Raw genomic sequence first — 18,880 nt, forward strand, 5'->3', positions numbered from 1 at the left:
CACACCTCTGTTCTTCCCTTAACTGCCTGCCAAACACATCCTTTGAGTTCCACCTCAAAGGCAGCTCCTGTGGGAAGTCTGTGCAAACCCTGCTGGCCCCAGAGAGTTCCTCATACCTAGAGGCCACCCCTCCATGCACGCGTCCCACAGCACTGCCATTATTTTTGTACATCTGTCTCCCTTTTTCCCTTCAACCCCTTGGCACTGCCCGAAGACCTTCATCTGCAGACCACGAGGACCAAATAAAGAGCAACTGCCTGGAACACAGGGCAGTTACCATTGGGTCCACTTGCTTCTGCCCACTTTGAATCTCCTCTGCACTGGCTTTCCCCAGCCTGACCTGCTAAATTTGGCATTTTGGTTTTGTTTTCTGTGGATACCACTTGAACTAGTTGCTTGTGATCATGCTGGTGGGCCACATAATGCTACCTCTAGGCTTTCCCCTGCCCTGCTCCAGTCTGGGCCCCAGGAACATGCTGCACAGTTCCCCTCCAGGAAAGGGATTCATATGTGATTTCTGATGTGCTTCACCTTTGGAACTTAAATGCCTAATACAATGTGTAGGACTAGACCTGGCCTTTAGAAGATATTCACTTACTATTATTGGGTGGGCAGCTGGATGGATGGATGAACAGGTTGGCTGGTAAAGATATGGATAGAAGAACAAGTGGACAGATAAGTGGATGAATGCAATTTCCTTTTAGCTTGCCTTATTCATCCTGATCCCTCCCCTCAAATGGGCACAACTTTTCTACTCTGATACCTCCCCTGTGGTGACCAGCCAAGAGCTACAATGGCCCCTCGGGGTGTGAATCCAAGTTCAAAGGAAGACCAGAATGTCATACCAGGTCAACAAGGAGGCCTCCCTTCCCTAGCCATCTGCTCCAGTGAAAGTCTATAGCACGTAGTTCAGCACTTGATGAACTCCTAAGTTCCAGTTTGGTTGTAGGCATCACTCATTATCTTTCCCTGGAGGTCAAGGGCTCCCCTTTCTTATATCCCTTTAGTCCCATTTTAAGCAGCTTTTGTGTGATTGTGACCAAAATACTAAGCAAGGACAACTTAGAGGAGGGAATGTTTATTTGGGGCTCATGGTTTCTGAGGTATTAGTCCACAGATGGCCCACTCCATTGCTCTGGGCCTCAGGTGAGAAAGGCCATCATGGGGGAATGGCATGGTGAGAAGGAAACTGCTCCTGTCACAGCAGCAAGGGAGTAGAGACAGAAGGGAAGATGCACTCTTGCAGGGCACACCCTCAGTGACCCACCTCCTCCAGCCATGCCCTGCTTGTCTACAGTTATTACCCAGTTAGTCCACCCAAAGGAAGATGGGCCAATTAGGTAACAGCTTTCATAATCTAACAATCCACCTCCAAATTTTCCTGCATTAACAGGAGCTTTTGGCAGACATCTCCAAACCATAAGAAGCCCCCAGCTCAGTTCTAATATACAGTAAGTGCTCAAAGTATGCTTGGTTCCTGGGAGAGAAAAAAGCCTCCTAGACATGAAAAGCAAGGCGCTTCCCTCATTGAGGAAGAGGTGGCCATTCTTTCTCTGGAATGCTCAGCCTCTGCAGAGATGGTTTGGCATCTGTTTCTCAATCTGGAATAAATGTTCTGGATCAAGGAGTCCCATTAAAAAGCCTCTCAGAGCACTTAGGGAATTATGCTTGGGGAGTCATTCTTGGCAGCAGATAATAAATCAATCACAGCTCAATGAAAATGCTGAGTTAGAATGGGATTGCTCAGGCCAAGCTCAGAAAGGAAATAGGGATACCCTTTCCCTTGAGACCCGAACTCTGAGGCTTTTCTGTGGATTTAGGCTCTGGACTTAGAATGAGCAACTGTCTCTGTTTGCCTGGTTCAGTCCCAGTTTTAGCCACTGTAAATTCTGCATCTTGGAGAACCCCTTAGTCCCAGGCAAATAGGGACAGGTGGCCACCCCAACCAATGCTCTTTTCCTCCCCTTGCCCATCAGCAGCCTCTCTGCACAATGCAGGAGCCCTGTGTGTGCCTCCATGTGTATGTGAGCTGCACCCTGCTTCCAGCTACCATCCTGGCAGTTACCGTGGTAGCAGGGTCTAGTCTGTAGCCAGGGAAGAGCAAGTGGCTCCTGTCACCAATCCTAGGGACTGAATTCTGAACCTCACCACTTGCCTTGCTCCTCCCCCAGCTTCCAGTTGGGGAAATGACAGGAAGGGAAGGGAAGAAAAGCAAATGTACCTGAAGGAGGGAGACATTGGCAAGGCTGAGTCTGAAGAGGTAGTTCCTGTGAAAACAGAAACAGAAATTGTAAGCCAAGCTGGTTCTGCAGGCAGGACCCCAGGAAGCAGCCTCCTCACCCAGGCCTCATGGGATGCCAGGACTGGGGACTGGCTACGGAGAGCCTCAGGTGGGCCCACACACAGGGAGGGCTTTACCTCCATTAGCTCATTTAACTTTCCCACAACCTTGGTGATAGATACAGGAAACTCGATTTTTGCTGTCAGGAAACAGATTAGGTCAATGGCCCAAGTCACTGAGATGGTCTATCAAGGAGTTGAGATTAAAACTCAGCCTTGTCCACCTCCAGGCACTATGTTATATCTGCTGTTGGTTGGTCCCCAAAGGAAACTCTTGATGCCAATAAATAAAAATTAGAGGAGACCATTCTATTAGACTAAAACCTCACACTGGGTCTAAAAACCAAAATTGAGTCACTCATGCTAAAGTTCCCCATCACCAAACTGAAACTGACCTTCAGAGAAATCAGGAGAAAGAGAACAGGCACATTTCTCAAGAAGGCCAGTTTCAACTTGCCATGATAGTGGAGTTGCCTCCGCCTTACACACACACACACACACACACACACACACACACGCACGCGCGCGCGCGCACACACACACACCATAACTTGAAGTAACCTGATGTTCACCAATCAATTTATTTCTACTGTTCTATCTCCCTGTCCTCACCTCATGAGGAAAGTAACTCTGAAACAACCAAAGTGCTTTTTGTACTTTATTTCTGCTTTTTTCAGCCCTTCTATGTAAAACCAATCTCTTTGGTTCAGCCCATCGGAACCCTTATTCTATTTTATGGAATGAAGTGTTGCTGCATTCTAGAATCAAAAATAAAGCCAGTAAAGATCTGTAAACTAAATTGTCATAACTTGTCTCCTGACTCCTACTTTTCCCAACCACGGACCCTGTTTCTGTTCAATTTTAATCTCACAGAGCTCTTGCAGGACTCAAGCAGGCCGGCTTTCTCCTCCCTTCCCACCGCCCACACCACTTGCCCTCATTTCCTGTTCTCAGTGACTGGACCTGCCTTCTGCCCAGGTCTGACCTTTCCATGGCCACCTCCCTAGAAAACTCTGTCCCCTCCAGCTCAGTTAGTTACTCTACCCCCGACCCCGAGGGCATAGTGTTCCAATTATTTTTTAGTGTGTGGTAGTGGGGATTGAACCCAGGAGTGCTCAATCAACCCACTGAGCTACATTCCCAGCTATTTTTAATTCTTATGTTGAGGCAGGTTTTGTGAAGTTGCTTAGGCTGGCCTTGAACTTGTGATCCCCCATCTCAGCCTCCAGAGTAAGTGGGATTACAGGTGTGTGTCACTGCCTCGGGTTACACTAATCTTCCCCAAACACTGTTTTCATCCAGTGGCCGCTCCTTGAAAGCCTTAAAAAATAATAATGTTGCTGCTAATAATAATAATATCAGACACTGTGTGCTCTTAAGTATTGGTGCTGCTCTGAAGTCAGAAGACTGCCACACGGGGACTTGGAACGCCTGAGTCAGAGTGCCATAGGAAAGAGACTTCAAGTTCATGGGACAGACCCTGTGGCAGAGACAGACAGAATCCCAGGTGAGCCACTTGCTGGGGGACCTTCTGCGGGCCTCAGTGCTGGCATCTCTTCGATGGAGAACTAGTGAATGCCTGTAGTGTTTATTCCACAGGCCCACGGAGACACATTAAAGGTGTTATTAATGACAGGCAGATGTAAAATCTTGGTTTTCCCAAAGGATCTCCTTTTTTTTTCCTTCTTCTTTCTCCTTTTGGCCATTCCTCTTTGGGTTCCTGAAATTTCTAGGAATAATTACTTCAGAAGACTCTGGCTTACCTCAGCTTTGCTGAGAAGAGAAATGAGGGGAAAGTTGTGGAGTGGGCCAGAAAGGGAAGGAGGGGCCCTGCTGGAGGAGGCCAGGGGTGGAAGGGGACACCTCAGGCCAGGAGACTCCTCTCCTGGCTCTGGCTACAGGCCCAGGCCCCACTCAGCTCTACTGCTATCCCAGGGCTGGGCGGGGCTCACTCGAGACCTTGGCGCCAGGCCTCTGCTGTCCCTCCCAAGGCCCCACACAGGGTCTTGGCAGCGCTTCCCAGGCCCACGCTCCTGGCCTGGGGACAGATGGGCTCCAGCTTAGGCTCTGGCCCAGCTGTGTGCTCAGGTGACGCAGGCAACTGCTCACAGCTTTAACAAATTAGGGGAAACAGCGCAGCACTCGATTCATTTTTATCCCATCAAAAATCATTCATCACAGCATCTCCAAGGGCTCTTCTGGGAGCAGGAGGATGAGAACAGAGAAATCTCTGCAGTCAGACCCACCCTCAATCCCATAGGGAACAAGGCGGGGTTATAAATGGAGAAAAAATATCCCTAGCCTGAATTTCAGGTCCAAGGGGGTCAGGAAGACAGAGAAAACATGGCAGGCAGAGAAGGAAGAAGGAGGAGAAAAAGCAGACAAGCACCCACAGCCTCAGCTCTAGAGGCATAAGGGACCAGTCCAGGATGGGCTTTCCCTGTCCATCTGAGAGCAGAGCCTGGCTCAAGGACTCAAGCGTGCCTTCAGCAGTGCAAGGGAAGCCTCTGGACCCAGAAAACATAACCACTATTTACATGGGGAGGCCCCAGAGTGGATCAGGAGGAGCACTTCAGTTTCCTGGTTCATAAAATGGAAGTAATCATAAGAACTAGTCTCCTGGGGTTACAGTGTAGAGAAAATAATTTACTGCCTGTGTGATTTATCACACATATGATTTACTGCATGTATGATTTATTACATAGATGCTACATAAAATAATGCCTGGCACATGGTAATTTCCAAAACACTTTTAAAAATTCATTATTTTCCCAAAATGCTTTCACAAGGTTCAGAGCAAGGAGTCTTCAGATGCTACCCTTTGGGTTTTAGAAAGTACATATATATAAACTGGTGGAATCAGAGTGGATGGAAGGATAGCATGAATGTCAGTTTCCAGGTTACAATGTTGCCCTACAGTTAAGCAAGATGTGACCACTGGAGGAGACTGGGTGATGGTATATAGAATCTCTACATTGTTTCTTACAACTGAGCGCGAATCTAAGATCATCTCAAAGTAGGAAGTGAAACAATTACTTTTTTCACCATAAGATAAAGTTTAGTCTCCTTTATACCTGCATACATACAGATGACCCTCAGGAGGATACAGGGCACCCCAGGAAGGGTCTGGTGTGAGGACATGGCCCTGCTTTTCCCTGGGCGCTCTTTTGTAACTTCTGAATGTTACATCATACCACATAATGCTGGTGCAAAATAAACAGTTAATTCATATTTTTAAAAAATGAAAAGAAAATGCTTTCAGCCCCAGCTTCACAGCAGCCCTATAAGGCTGACAGCATAGAGACTAAATCCAGGATTTACAGATGAGGAAACTGAGACTCAAAGGTCAAGTTCACCCGGAACAAAACTCTAGCTCATCTGTTCCCAGTTCAGCTCTGTTCAAGACTTGGCCTCCTTTTCTCATAGCAAATGGGAGTCAGAGGCACAGAAGGCCAAAAGGCAAGGAAGGCCAGCTTCACAGAGCAGCCTGGAAAGGCCCAACCCAGGGGCGATGCCTCCCCAACCCCAGACCCACTGAATCAGAACCTCAGGGGTAGAGAGGGAAAACTAACGATCAGCGCATTCAGAGTGCATAACACAGACTCACCCACAGGTCAAAACTAGCCCTGGGGTTAGGAGACCTGGGTTCTGGTCCCTGTGTCCTTTGTCATTGTGCTAGATGAGGAAGGTCCCCTTTCCCTCTCAGGGCCTCTGCTTCTTCATGTTTAAAATGAAACCAATCCAATCACACCAGCCAATCTCAAACTTGAGCCTGCACCAGTCACCTGGAAGGCTCGTTAAAATACAGGTTGGGGCCCTGCCCCCAAGTTTCTGATTCCAGAAGCCCAAGAGTTTGCATTTTCAACCAGGTTCTAGCAGCCGCAGAAGCTGCTGACTCAGGGACCCACTTTGAGACCCACAGGATAGGCCATCTCTAATCTCCCTCCCTAATAGGATGCTGATCTAGGATTCTGAGGAATTAGCCCCTCCCACTCCACCCAGAAGATCTCATGGGGTCTCCCTAGAGAGTTTTATCTGAACAATGAGGTTACCCGGAATAGGCCCCAAGGAAGTAAGGCCATTCATAAAAGCAGCACAAGGCTTTTGATAGGCACCCGAGGCGCAGGTGGCCAGCTGACCAGCAGGGGGCTCCTGGGCACCTTCTCTGTGCAGAGTTCCCGGGAGTTGGCTAACTAGGCAGGTCCTGGCATAGCCACAGGGACAAGGGCAGGAGGTGGCCAGCAGGCATCCTTGCTCTCATTTCTGCCAATCACTAAAGAATGTGGCTGGCTGAGATCAGGATGCCAGATAGGGTCAGGCCCTGCCCCTGCCCCTCCCCACCCGCTGACCCCCACCTGCTTCCTTCCTTGGGGGACATTCAGGCACAGAAAGAGTCTAACAGAGAGGACTAGAACCCAGAATGTGGGTCATCTCCAGTAATCGTCTCTATATCCAATTCTGAGCATCCCACACCTGACCCCAACTCTCCTGCACCTCATTACCTGGCTCCCACGATGAGCTGGTTCCTGGAGGGATCCAGAGCGAGCTGGGAGAAATCTCGGGCTCCAGGGAAGGTGAAGTTAGAGACCCACGGCTTCAGATCTGGTGGAGGGAGAGGTAACCCTTCCGTTACTGTTGGACCAGGGCCCCCCCGCTGCACCAGCCTCAGATCAGAGATGCAAAGAGGTGAAAGTCAGGGTGAAGTGGGGTAGAGGCCCCAGGATGCCTGGGTTCCACCTGCCCACCTCACAGGGCAGGCAGTCATGGGACCCTTGGTTCAGAGGAAGTCTCCACCCTCCCCACAAATGCACAAAGGGACACCTGTAACTGCCCTTGACTCCCCCTTATCTTCAGCAGCCACACCAGTACACACTGGTGTGCCCTGTCTGTTCTAACTCCAGATTGTCCCCTAACTCCATCTACTTCTTTCTCTCTGGACCCGACTCCCGCACACAAGCAGTCATCATCTCTTGCCTGGACTGGTGCCCGCAGCCTCCTGACCAGCCTGGCTTCCACTCCTGCCCCCTTTAGTCTTTTTCTCAAAGGCAACCAGAACAATCTTGCGAGTATGCTATGTCACTCTGAACCTTGGATCCCACCCCAGCTCCTTAGGAGAAGTCTTGACTCCTCTGGGAATCCACTGTCCTCCCAAGTTAAATGCCTAATGATCCATTATTTAGGGATCAAAAAAAAAAAAAAAACCAAAACAACAACGATATTTCATCTCTCCCTCAAACTCTTTACCCTGGTCACATTAAACACTTCACACACCTCTAAATCTATCCCATAAGAGCCTGCAAACCTTTGCACCTCTCTTCTCCCTTGATGGAATAGTTCCTATCACGCCCCACCCCACCTCCTCCAAGAAGCCCTCCTGGGCTCCAGGGTCCTTCTGCTTTAGTGCCATCCTAACCCCATCACTCTGTGCATCTACCCTCGGGGTTTCTTCCGGGGCCTGGACAGATCTTACTTCTTGGATATCCAGGCTCAGCCCTGCACCTCCTGCTGTTTGAATGAATGTATTTATACCCCCCAACTTCTACGAGGAAAGACAGGGTTTCAGACAAGATTCTGCAGAGATGGGAGGAATGGAGGGCGGGCTGTCAGTGTCCACCCCTGTTTTAAAAGAAGGTTCTTCCTAGCCAAAGCCAAAGCCTTGACTTTTCAAATGAATTGAATGGGCAGAGTAGTCTCTGGGAGGGCATGCCTAAGCTCTGCCAGCTAACTTTTCCTCCTTCAAGAGACCCACTGCTCCCAGCTTGGCCCACGACAGCTTAATACTCTTGCTCAGCCCATGCCTCATAGCTGGGAGGGAACTGGCACCTGTGAGGGGAGAGCAGTAATGTCTGTGGGGGGTGGAGGTGAAGGGGAATAGGAGGCACTGCGCTCTCACAGCACACCAGCTACTGGCTCTCATAAGGCCCAGAGGAGGGCGTGTGCGTGAGTGTGTGTGTGTGTGTGTGTGTGTGTGTGTGTGTGTAGTAATCCAAGGGAAATAAATCATTGCTCATTATCCCTCCACTACAGAGTAAAAGCAGCCCTTCATTTCTGCACGACAGGCAAACACTTAATCGCTCCCTGGAGAACTGGAGGTTTTGCGAGTTGGATGTTTTTCAGAAAACTGTGATACGCACGATTTAAAAAAGAAGAAATTCTGCAGCAAAAAGAAGCAAATTCCTCAGGCCTGCCCCTGCTCCCAGCAGGTGACTACGGGTTGACAGAACCATCATATAGCCTCAATGGCATTTGGGTAATAGGCAAAAGGAGTAGATCTTAAGTCCAGTGGGTGGGACTTTAGCTGATCTCAGGCCACTCTTGAAATCCTGTAGGATGTTGTATTACCTTAGAGACTAAACCAAGGGCCCTCCCTCTCCAGGAAGACCTCCTGGGTTATGACCTCTCCACTCCTGGTTGTATTTTGTTGTACATTCTCTCCTACCTTTTATGTTCCACTCACACTGTATATTACTGTCACAGTGAATGTGCCCATGTTGTGAGTGTGTGTGTGTGTGTGTGTGTGTGTGTGTGTGTGTGTGGAAGGAGGTTTGCCTGTCCCCATCAGACCAGGTGCTCCCTATCAGTGGCAAATAGGTTATATTTTAATTCTCTCCTGCTGACAGGAGCATTCCAGATGTGGGCAGCTGGGTGGGGGAGGAGGTGGCATGGCCAGTCCACACCAAATACTTCATCTGGGGACTTAGCTCAGTCTTCATTCAGGTTTTTTTTTTTTCCCCCAGAAAGGAGGGAAGGAAAGGAAACCGAGCCAGAGCAGTAGACAATGGGGACCGTGGGGTTGGGGGCCTCTTCTAGTGTCTGTCTCTCCCCTGAAGCCCCTCAGGAAGGCACATGGCAAATGGAAAGGGGTGAGCGGGGAGAGAGTGGCCGGGCGCAGCGCCGCGGTCCCGGGGGAGCCTTGGGAAGGGAGCCAGCCTCCTCTTATTAAACAGGCAAAGGGACCAGAGGGAAGGCTGTCTTTAAAACACCAAGCACGTCCTGAGCTCCGTGTGCAGCAAAGGCTTTGGACGGCGACTTTAAGAGAAAAATGACATTCTCCATGACGCGCCTGTGATTTTAATTATAGTCAATTCAATTACCCACTTTGTGGATTAACCACTGCCAGTGTTAACTCCAGACTGGCTTCTCCCGGCCTCCTAGAAAGGACAGGCGGTGGCAAGTGGAACAATACGCAGGCCACGGAGAAACACAGGTGGGCCCCCTTAACAGAAACCCAGGGGGGAGTGTTTAACCTTACAAAACAGAAAACCCGCCAGTCAGACTCTGGAACTGGCAGCTCCTCTGGGGTACTCAGGGGTTATTCACAGATCCATCAGGTGTCAGGGGACAGGGAAACTCACAGCTGCAAAGTGGGAGGCCTGCCACTCAGTGAGGACTGAAGGGAAACGGCTGGGGGTCAGTGCTGGGCTGGGTCAGTGCAACTGTCCAGAATCAGCAGGGCCTCGCCGCTCACCCCGTGTGAACCGAGTCCCTACTGTGTGATCAGCCGTGCTAGAGATGCAAGGGGACCCGAGAAACAGTCCGGATTCCAGGCCAGCAGCCCCGGGGGACCAAAGGCAGCCACCTTTAAGGAACGACATGAGGTAACTGAGTACCCACAGGAAATACCCTTCCCTTTCTAAGCCCACAGCCCGGCTCTGTGCCGGGGCACCACCCAGGCCCACAAAAATTTGGTGAGCCCAGCATGGGCAAGGCCCTACGTTTGATCCTTGCACCCCCCACATACAAATGATAATTTGGTGAATGGATAGGAAAACTCAAAGCTGTCAGAATGGGGAAGTGGAAGGTGGAGTGGGAAGTCAGATTTGTCTAATTCACAGCTCAAGATCAAAATAGTCTCAGGGAACCCAGGCACTCAGGCTCTCCCACCTACCCGCACCACACACACATTTTGCCCTGACACAGACCAGGAAATGGTCCATTAGGAGCTGTCACAGGGGCTCCCCAACAGCCCTAGGAATTCTGTTCCTTCTGTCCCCTCACTTTAGTGACAACCACCAGTACTCCAGGGGCCATCAGATATCTGAGGGTATGTGCATTCTGCAGGCTTAGGACATTGCTAATTGCCTATAATCCACTTAAGGCTTCAAAGCTTCAGTGCAGAAAAGACAGCTGGAAACTTTCCCACTTTGAGAAGGGAAGTGGAACCCACACTTTCAAAGTGCCCCCAGCCTCCCCACCCAGGAAGCCCCCAACTCCCATCCTTGTGGCCCCTTCTATCCCTCAAATACCACTCTAGCCTTAGAGTACTGATTGCTTTCTCTGCTCTGGTTTCCATCTCGTGGGGCCCTACTGACCAGGTGGAATCCCACAGGACAGGGTTGTATGTCCTCCTGTCCAGGGTACGGGAGGGGAGAGCACCTGATTGATTGTTCTATCACAGGCCGTGGAGTCAGGAGACAGACCTACTTTGAGGTTCTGCTCTGAGTCTTCCAGCCCTCACACCTCAGTCTTCCTGTTTGTAAAAGGAGGTGACAATCTCCTTGCCTTGCTGTCTCTCCCCAGTGGAGTTAATATGAGGAGTCGGCCAGTGTTGATCAGACTCAAGAACCCAGGGACCCTGGACACTACGCCTGCAGATTCCAGCGTGAGCCACGGCCACCTAGATGGTAGATCCTGAAGTTTGAATGTGATCGTAGCACAACTAGAGACCCTCAAACTGGTTAATGGGAGAACATCCAGGCCTCTGTGGTGTCTGTGTTTTGCTTTTTGGATTATCATCAAATGTATATAATAATTTTAGAAATCATGAAGAACTTATGGACCTTTTGGAATATGTCCAGTGATTCACAAATCCCAGTTTGGGAAACACTTTAATAGAATACTCCCACGCTCTCTCTTGACACACAGGGCCCCCTTTCCATGGGGGTTCCCAGGACTCCAAAGCCAGGCATCCCTGCAGCTGACTTAGAGCAAGAAGGAAGCCTTCCAGAGCTCTCCAGGCAATTCCTAGTGAGTGAGCGGCTCCTCTGTATCCTCCCCTACAGCAGCCAAGGAACGGAGCCTATGCTTCCAGAACAGCTCTGAGACCACCACCAAATCTTGCCACTCTCACCTGAGGCCCATATGACTTCATTCTCTAACTAAAGAATCCCAGCAAAAGACTACAGTGGCCCCAGGAGGTGAATGAAGGGCCTGAATAAATTACCTGGAGACAAAAATTAGACCCCTCCCCGCAATGTTACCTGTTCTTCTTAAAATATCTATCAGATGATGAGTCTCAGCACCCTAACAGGAAATGAACATCCCAGGGGCTTCCAGCAGCTGGGAAGACCCTGCTGAGGCCTGACTTCCTTTCTGACTTGGATGCTCTCACCTTCAAAGGCCACGGTAGGATGCTCCTTCAGGCTGCACAGCTGCTGCTCACCGCTGGACTCACTGGAGATATCCTGGGAGCTGGAGAGGTGAGATACCAGCAGGGTGAGGCTGGGAAGCAGCAGCAAGATGACCAGGGGTCTCGGTGCCATCATGGTGGATGCCTTTGCGGTCCCAGCTTCTGGGGACAGCCTGAGGAGAGGACCTGAAATGCAAAACCCAGTCTCACCAAGTGTTCCCACCATCGAGGCCCACTTCTCTCAATTTCCTTTAAAGACCCCCACAGGGTTTTTAAAGATAGATTGGTATTGTATTTATGTTATTCAGAGTTTACTAGTAATAGAAAGTTATAGATCATGTCTTGAAAGCTAATTTTCCTTGTAATGGTATCCTGGACAAAACTGACAAATTATAGAGATTTTTCGATTATGATCCCAAATGGTTGAAAATTAGTTTTAATCATAGAGGTGGTATTTAAGAGATTTTAATAAACAGAACTGGGGTAATAGGTAGCCATTTGTAAAAACAAAACAAATAAAACTTAAACCCAAGACCTTACACCCTATACTAGGAAAAATTGCAATTGGATAAAAGATTTAAATGTTAAGGATAAAACCATAAAAGTACTAGAAGAAAATTTGGGCAGAATCCTTTGTATTTTAGAATGAAAAACTATGACTCAAGATCCATAATCCATTAACAACTCTGACTACATTAAAAGCACAAACTTATGTATGATTATGTAACAATGAGCCCTACTATTGTGTATAATTATAATGCACCAACTTTAAACAATGGGAAAAAGCACAAACCTGTGCGTGTCCCCCTCTCCCAAAATAATAACATTAAGTAAAATCAAAAGGCAAATGACAAATTGAAAAAAAATTGCAATTCTTATTACAAACCAGAGACTAATATTCCTAACATATAAAGAACTCCTCAGAACCAAAAAGAAAAAGACCAAGAATTCAGTAGGAAAGTGGGTAAAAAATATAAATACAAACAGTGCTTAAAATACAAATGACACTTAACTTCACTCATAAGAAGAGCAATACCAATTAACACTTAGGCTTCTCAACTATCAAGGTAATAAAAATCCAAATTAGAGAACACATTTTTTTGGTGAATTTGTGGGGAAAGGGGCCAGTGTGGGCAAAATGGCATATCCCCGTGGAAGGTAGCCTGGGAGTATCTGGCAAAACTGCCCATGTATTTACCATCTGACCCAGTAACCTATTTTGGAGGACTAGGCTTGCCATCCTCAAAGTGGGGGGTCTGTAGACAAGTGTGGATTCACAGTGTAATGGCTCTCAGTGAGACAGATGCAGAAATGTGAGAGTCAGGTGCTGGGGTCATAGTGCAGTGGTAGAGCACCTGCCTGGCATGTGTAAGGCACTGTGTTCAATTCTCAGCACCACATATAAATAAATATTCATTGACAACTAAAAAAAATGAAAAATAAAGAAATGGGAAGATCAGTATTTAAAACCTTTATAATAATTAAAGTAATGTTTATGTGTATTAAAAATATTTGGAGCTCAGGGTACAACTTGGGGGTAAAATGCTTACATAGCTTGCGTGAAGCTCTGGCATGATCCCTGGCACTGCCAGAGAGAGAGAGAGAGAGAGAGAGAGAGAGAGAGAGAGAGAGAACAGAATATTCGGGCTTGCATTTTGCATGTTGTTTTTTCAATTCTCTTCTCTAGTAATTTACTTTTATTGAATTTTACATAAGTATCCATCTGCGACAGATTGCAAATTGAAAAATCAAACTTGCTCTGTCACCACAGATAGTTAGGAGCAAAAATAGACTACAGAGGCACCTGCACATGTGCAAAGTGACTTATGTATGAGATTATTCACTGTGGCAGTCTTTGAAATGATAGAAAGACAAAAAACACCCAAATATCTAAAAACAGGCTGCTTAATTAAGCTATGGTGCATCTTTTAATGGAGTACTATGCAGCTGTGAAAAGAATGATTTTCTCTTCTATGAAATGAAAGGTTGAACTAGATCAGGGGCTTCTGACAAGGCATGAAATGAATCAGAATCACTTCCTCTGGGGGAAGAGGCCTGGGTTGGCAGGTGAGGGTTCCAAAGGTGAGATCCAAAGGACCAGAAGCCCCTGTGGTTGCTTCCCACTCCAGGACCTTTGCTCCTAACTCTTCCTCTCTCTTCTACCTCCCTCCAGGTCTGGAAAATAACAGTGAGATTCTTTTCCTCCTGCCTAAGGCTCCCCATGAGTGTGAAATGGGTTGATATTCATCATTTGACTTGCTGCAGGACCTCAAGGAAATAATGACAGACACAGCTGCTCTACCCTGCCCTGTCTAGCACCCCACAAGGAATTAGTTCCCATAGCCCCTCTTTGATCCCCTCATCCTCAGGCACAAACACACACATTCTCTGCACTCCCCAGAAGGGCCTGGCCACTCCTCTCAGTAGACACACAGAGAAGTTGAGTCCAAACTTTTTCACACTGTAACTCACACAGAGTTTGTCTTGGTGCTAGGCAGAGTCTTCTTGCCATATCGGGTTTGGCTCTTCTGTCTCAGCCTTGGTGCCCACCATAACTCTTCCCAACACTGGTCCTTGACCTCTCAAACAGGGCCACAGGAAGTGGAGAACAGGGTACCAAAGGGTAAGAGCAACCTTCTGGAGCCAAATAACCTGAGGTCAAATCCCAGCTCTTCTTACTAACTGTGTGACTCTGAGAAAAATACTTAAACTCTCTCTGCCATAATTTCCCCAAATCGGGAATGATAATGACAATAACCATTTCACCAGCAGCTGTGAGGATTACAGGAGTCACTGCCATTAAAAGACCTAGAACAGTTCCTGACAGACAGTGAGCAATCAACTAGTGTGAGCCGAACTGCTGCGGGCAGGAGGGTTCCCTTGGGCCCTTTGACATTGTGCTGGATACTTCCATTGGCACCTCCAAGTCTACTCTCTCCTTCCAGAGACCCCTGCATGGACTGCATCCAGGCCTCCTTTTCCTCCATCTGGTTTGACCAATGGAGCTGCAGGAGAAAGCAGTGGGAGTTGACTATAACCCCGACAGGCCAGGGCTCCTGTGTGCTCCTCTGCTTCTAGGTTTCCCAAACTCTCCTTCCCCTTCCCTTCAGAACCAGGGGTGGTACCACCCCCCGGGGTTACCAGCCCCAGGTACTGCACAGTGAGCATCCTACATGGTCCCCTACCACCTTCCATACCCTTGTGAGCTCACTATCTGCATCCTGTGGGGAGCCTTCTGATACGACACATCATCAGGAACTCAAATATCATCCTCTGAGACCTTGGCTTGGGCTTTTCTCCCATTAAGCCCCAAGGACATCTAAGTTGGCAAGACACCTGTCCTCCCTCATCATCCTCAGCCATCCCCTCCCCCACTCTCCCCTCCCAGGCTTCCCTTCCTCCCACCCAGGTCTGACTACCACAGAGCCTAGGAGACACAGGGCTGGCACTCTGGGACCAGATCCTGAGCCCAGGGGCTTGAATTAAAAGAACATCCTTGGCCCCTTCTCCTCCTTGAGTCCCCAGGCCCTAAGTCTCCTAAGTCCTGTCGCAGAAGTTCCATTTTCATTATGGTGTTTATGTAAATATGTCCTCCAAGTCCTTCCTGAATCAATAATTGCTAAATTAATATCAGTGTGTCCACCTGGGCCTCAGCACAGCATGTCTGTCTGCTGTTTCTGAAGAGAAGGGACGCAGGGGACATGATGGGGGCAGGGCAGGGAGAAGGTCAGTCCTGAATCCGGGATCTCCTCTCTCAGTTACCTTCCCCCTGGGTGAGGGAGGAGAAAGACAGAGAGAGGCACCTGGACACGCACACAGCACACCCCAGAGTTACCCAGAGGCTGCAGGCCACAGGAAAAGCCTGCACTCAGGTCAGTGTCCCCGTCATCAGGAGCTGGAGACTCACACTTGGACCTATTTTGCCATCACTTCAAGGACCTCCTTCCCTCGTGCAAGAAAGGCAGTGAGCCCTAAGAGGGGTGGGAAGCAGGGTCAGAGGAGCAGAACAGCCAGGAAGGGGCTGCAGAGTGGGGGTGCCGATGGCCAGAGCACAGTGAGCCAGGGCGGGCGGCTTAGCAGATTTCAGCAGAACCCGGGTTGGGGGACACCCTAAGAAAAGAGTGGCCAATTCTCACATCACTGAGTGGTACCAGGCCTGACGTTTTGAGCAGAGCTCCAAATACTTGGATTTTATTTTTATTGTTGTTTTGGTACCAGGGACTGAACCTGGGGACACTCTACCACTGAGCTACATCCCCAGCCCTTCTTACTTTTTAAGACAGGGTCTCACCAAGTTGCCAAAGCTGGCCTTGAACTTGTGATCCTCCTGCCTCAGCCTCTGGAATAGCTGAGATTACAGACATGCACCACTATGCCTGACAGAGTTCTAGATTGTGTGTGTGTGTGTGAGTGTGTGTGTGTGTAGGATGACTTTCCAACTTCCAAGAATTCCCCATCTTTGGAAATTATCTGCCCTCCGTCTGTGGCCAAAGGGGTAGGCCTCAGAAGTCTTTTCTGTACCACATGATCCCCACCCCACAGCAGCCACAGCTGATGCAGCAGGGTAGGCATGTGATATAAATAGACCAATCATGTGCTCTCTCATAAGCAATTTGGGTGCATGACCTCCAAGGGTCAAGTCAGTCTTTGCTAAAGAACCTAGAAGGTGGAGAGGTGGCCCTAGGGAGCTGGAGGGTGGTCCTCTTCCACAGACCATGTAGATGAGGACAATCTGAAGATAGAGACAGTGACAGGAGATAGGAGAAACTGTCTGGGATGCTGACAGCCTTGAGTTCCTAGTTCTGGCCCTTTCCTGAGGTCTGGCAACATTCTACTTCCGTGAGCCACCCCCTCCAGGTCTGATAACATGGAAGTGAGAGGGCTGCCTGTGGGGAGGAGGTCCTGTTCTTGCTTGAGCCAGCTGGGTTGTATCTGAGCAGGACTTGCCAGGGCACTGCCTCCTGTGCGTGTGTTCTTGCCACCCTCCTTTGTGGAGCACACTCTTCACCATTGAGGGGCAGGGCATGTGTCCTGTGGAGACCTCTCCTGCCCTCCAGACAGAGGTGGCCAGTGAGGAAGGTGAGAGGTGCCTGAGGAAGCTGCGAGGGGGGTGTGGGTTTCCATTAGCCGTGTGCTCTTTAACCTCCAGAGAAGGATGGTGGTGCAGGAAGGCAGACGCAGGCCGCCTGATGACACAGAGTCTGCTCTCCTCTGCCTACCTCCAGACTTCTTTCCCAGACTTGACTCTTTTTTTTTTCTTTTCTTTCCTGATTCTGGGCTTTGAACCCAGGTCCTCGAGCAGGCTAAGCATATGCTCTACCATGAGCCCTGCATTTCTGTGCCTCTCATTTCTTTGTCTGTAAAGTGGGGGAAATAACACCCATCTCTAGGAGTTGTTGCAGGATTAAATAAATTATTTTATTGAACAGCTTGGAGTAGCACCTGCCATGAAGTTCGTGCCGACTGTCATTATTATTACTAGAGATGAATACACCCCTAATTTGTTTAAATGCTATTTTTTCAGGTCTCAATTATCATTAGACAAACACCATTTCTATCCAAATACGGCTTGGTTTCTTATACTTACATTATAAGTATAAAAATATACTAATATTCCTAAGACAAATAAAAATTTCTATTTCTAATAAGTGTGCCTGATCTGATGTTAAAACAATCTCCCTTTCTACAACAGCAGAGCATAGCAAGAAGCCATCCAATTTTCCTGATGGTTATACAGTACAACAGAAAGCCCCGAGCTTGGGAGAATGCAAAACCAGGGTGCAAAAGCCTCAGGTCATCACCTCTAACTAAGATTAATAATTCCTTGCCTTAGAAAGAATGCTCTGAAGGCAGAGTAGGCCTATTATAGAACCCGTTCCTGTAAGTTGATTGGTATAGACAAAACATTCAGCCAGTTACCATTCATTTCTATGATACTTCACTGAGAACTGAACACCTACTATGTGCCAGGCCCTGTACAGTGGGGAAGCAGAAGTGGGAGAGGCTCAAATGACAAAAGCGTGCTCCCTGCCTGCAAGGAGCTTATAGTTTAATGGTATGTCCATGAAGGGCAGGGGCAGTGACCTGGGACCTGGGGTTACAGGGGACACAGTCTTCACTCTGTCTCTGGCTGCTTGTCACTGGCACGGTGGTGACAGGGTGCTCTGGGAGTGGGGGAAGGAAGTGGAGCACCAGCTGACTCCAGCTATTTTGGGAAACCCTGAGACACGAGGAAAGCACTTTCCCGAATCTTAGGCCAGAGCTTCTCTTGCCTTTGCTGACTCTGCTGTCCCAATTCCTTGGGTCCTTGCTTTGGGTCGCTCGAATGGAGCCTGGAGGCACAGGAGGAGTGTGCTTGTGTGAGAGAGAAGGCACCCCAACGCAGGCACCCTGGAGGGCTGCTCGCCTGCTCTGGGATTTCTCCAGGGCTTGTTTTCCCGGCACAGATAGTAAGAGGAGAATTGGCTGGAACCCAGGGAAGGGGTGAAGTCTCAGAGGGATTGTGAGGGAGAGCGAGGGAAGGGCAGACAGCCAGGCCAGGGCAGTCAGGAGGCCCAGTTTGAGGACCTCTGCCCTTCATGCTGGGGTGAAGGATGAGGGAGGCAGAGACTCGGAGTGTGTGTTAGCGCTGTATCCCCCCCCACAGCACAAACTGGCCCCCAATAGGCTCTCCTTGAACAACCATGCCCTCCCCTGCTTTCCAGAGGGCCCATCCAGCATGAGGAGGAATCGGGGGTCGGGGGTCCCAGCTCTGCAGCAGTTCACAGCCCAGTGAGACCAAAGCTTTGGAAGATCAGCAGGAGAGGCTGATGAGGGGGTCCTATGGGGTATAAGATGCCATGTGCAAATGGAAGTGAGAGGGCTGCCCGTGGGGAGGAGGCCTAAGATGCCCATAGTAGAAGGTAGACCTCAAACAGGGCCTTGCTTCCCCAGCCCAGGGCCAAGGGCACTCAAACTGAGGGGACAGCATGGGCAAAGACTTGGCCCTGGACATCCTGAGATAATCCACAGATACTGGCGATGTGGGCAGAGGGAGAAGAGTCTGGAAACTGGGGCCAAGTTCACAATGAGACTTAAGAACAAATCTAAAGCTCCGGAAGGTTTTTTGTTTGTTCGTGTGTTTCCTGCAGTGCAGGAGGACCCAGGGATAGTTGGGGACACTGGAAGGACACAGTCAAGTCTGAACATTAG

At 49.1% G+C, this 18,880-nt stretch overlaps 1 protein-coding gene across 2 annotated transcripts in view; it reads right to left on the minus strand.

Annotated features, from left to right (window-relative positions):
* Sema5b (semaphorin 5B) overlaps nucleotides 1-18,880 on the minus strand; it is a 116,385-nt gene that overhangs the window by 28,731 nt on the left and 68,774 nt on the right. For both annotated transcript variants that reach the window (XM_046458063.2, XM_046458062.2), the window contains exons 2-4: nucleotides 11,672-11,875; nucleotides 6,843-6,942; nucleotides 2,222-2,267 (exon numbers count right to left, since the gene is read on the minus strand). In XM_046458063.2, the coding sequence (XP_046314019.1) occupies nucleotides 2,222-2,267; nucleotides 6,843-6,942; nucleotides 11,672-11,825 (300 nt within the window). In that variant the 5' untranslated portion in view covers nucleotides 11,826-11,875. The remainder of the gene's footprint in view (nucleotides 1-2,221; nucleotides 2,268-6,842; nucleotides 6,943-11,671; nucleotides 11,876-18,880) is intronic.

The sequence above is a fragment of the Marmota monax genome, unplaced genomic scaffold (genome assembly GCF_021218885.2).
Source record: "Marmota monax isolate L192 unplaced genomic scaffold, Marmota_monax_Labrador192_F-V1.1 WCK01_AAM20220418_F8-fsc00052, whole genome shotgun sequence".
In the NCBI taxonomy this organism is placed as follows: domain Eukaryota; kingdom Metazoa; phylum Chordata; class Mammalia; order Rodentia; family Sciuridae; genus Marmota; species Marmota monax.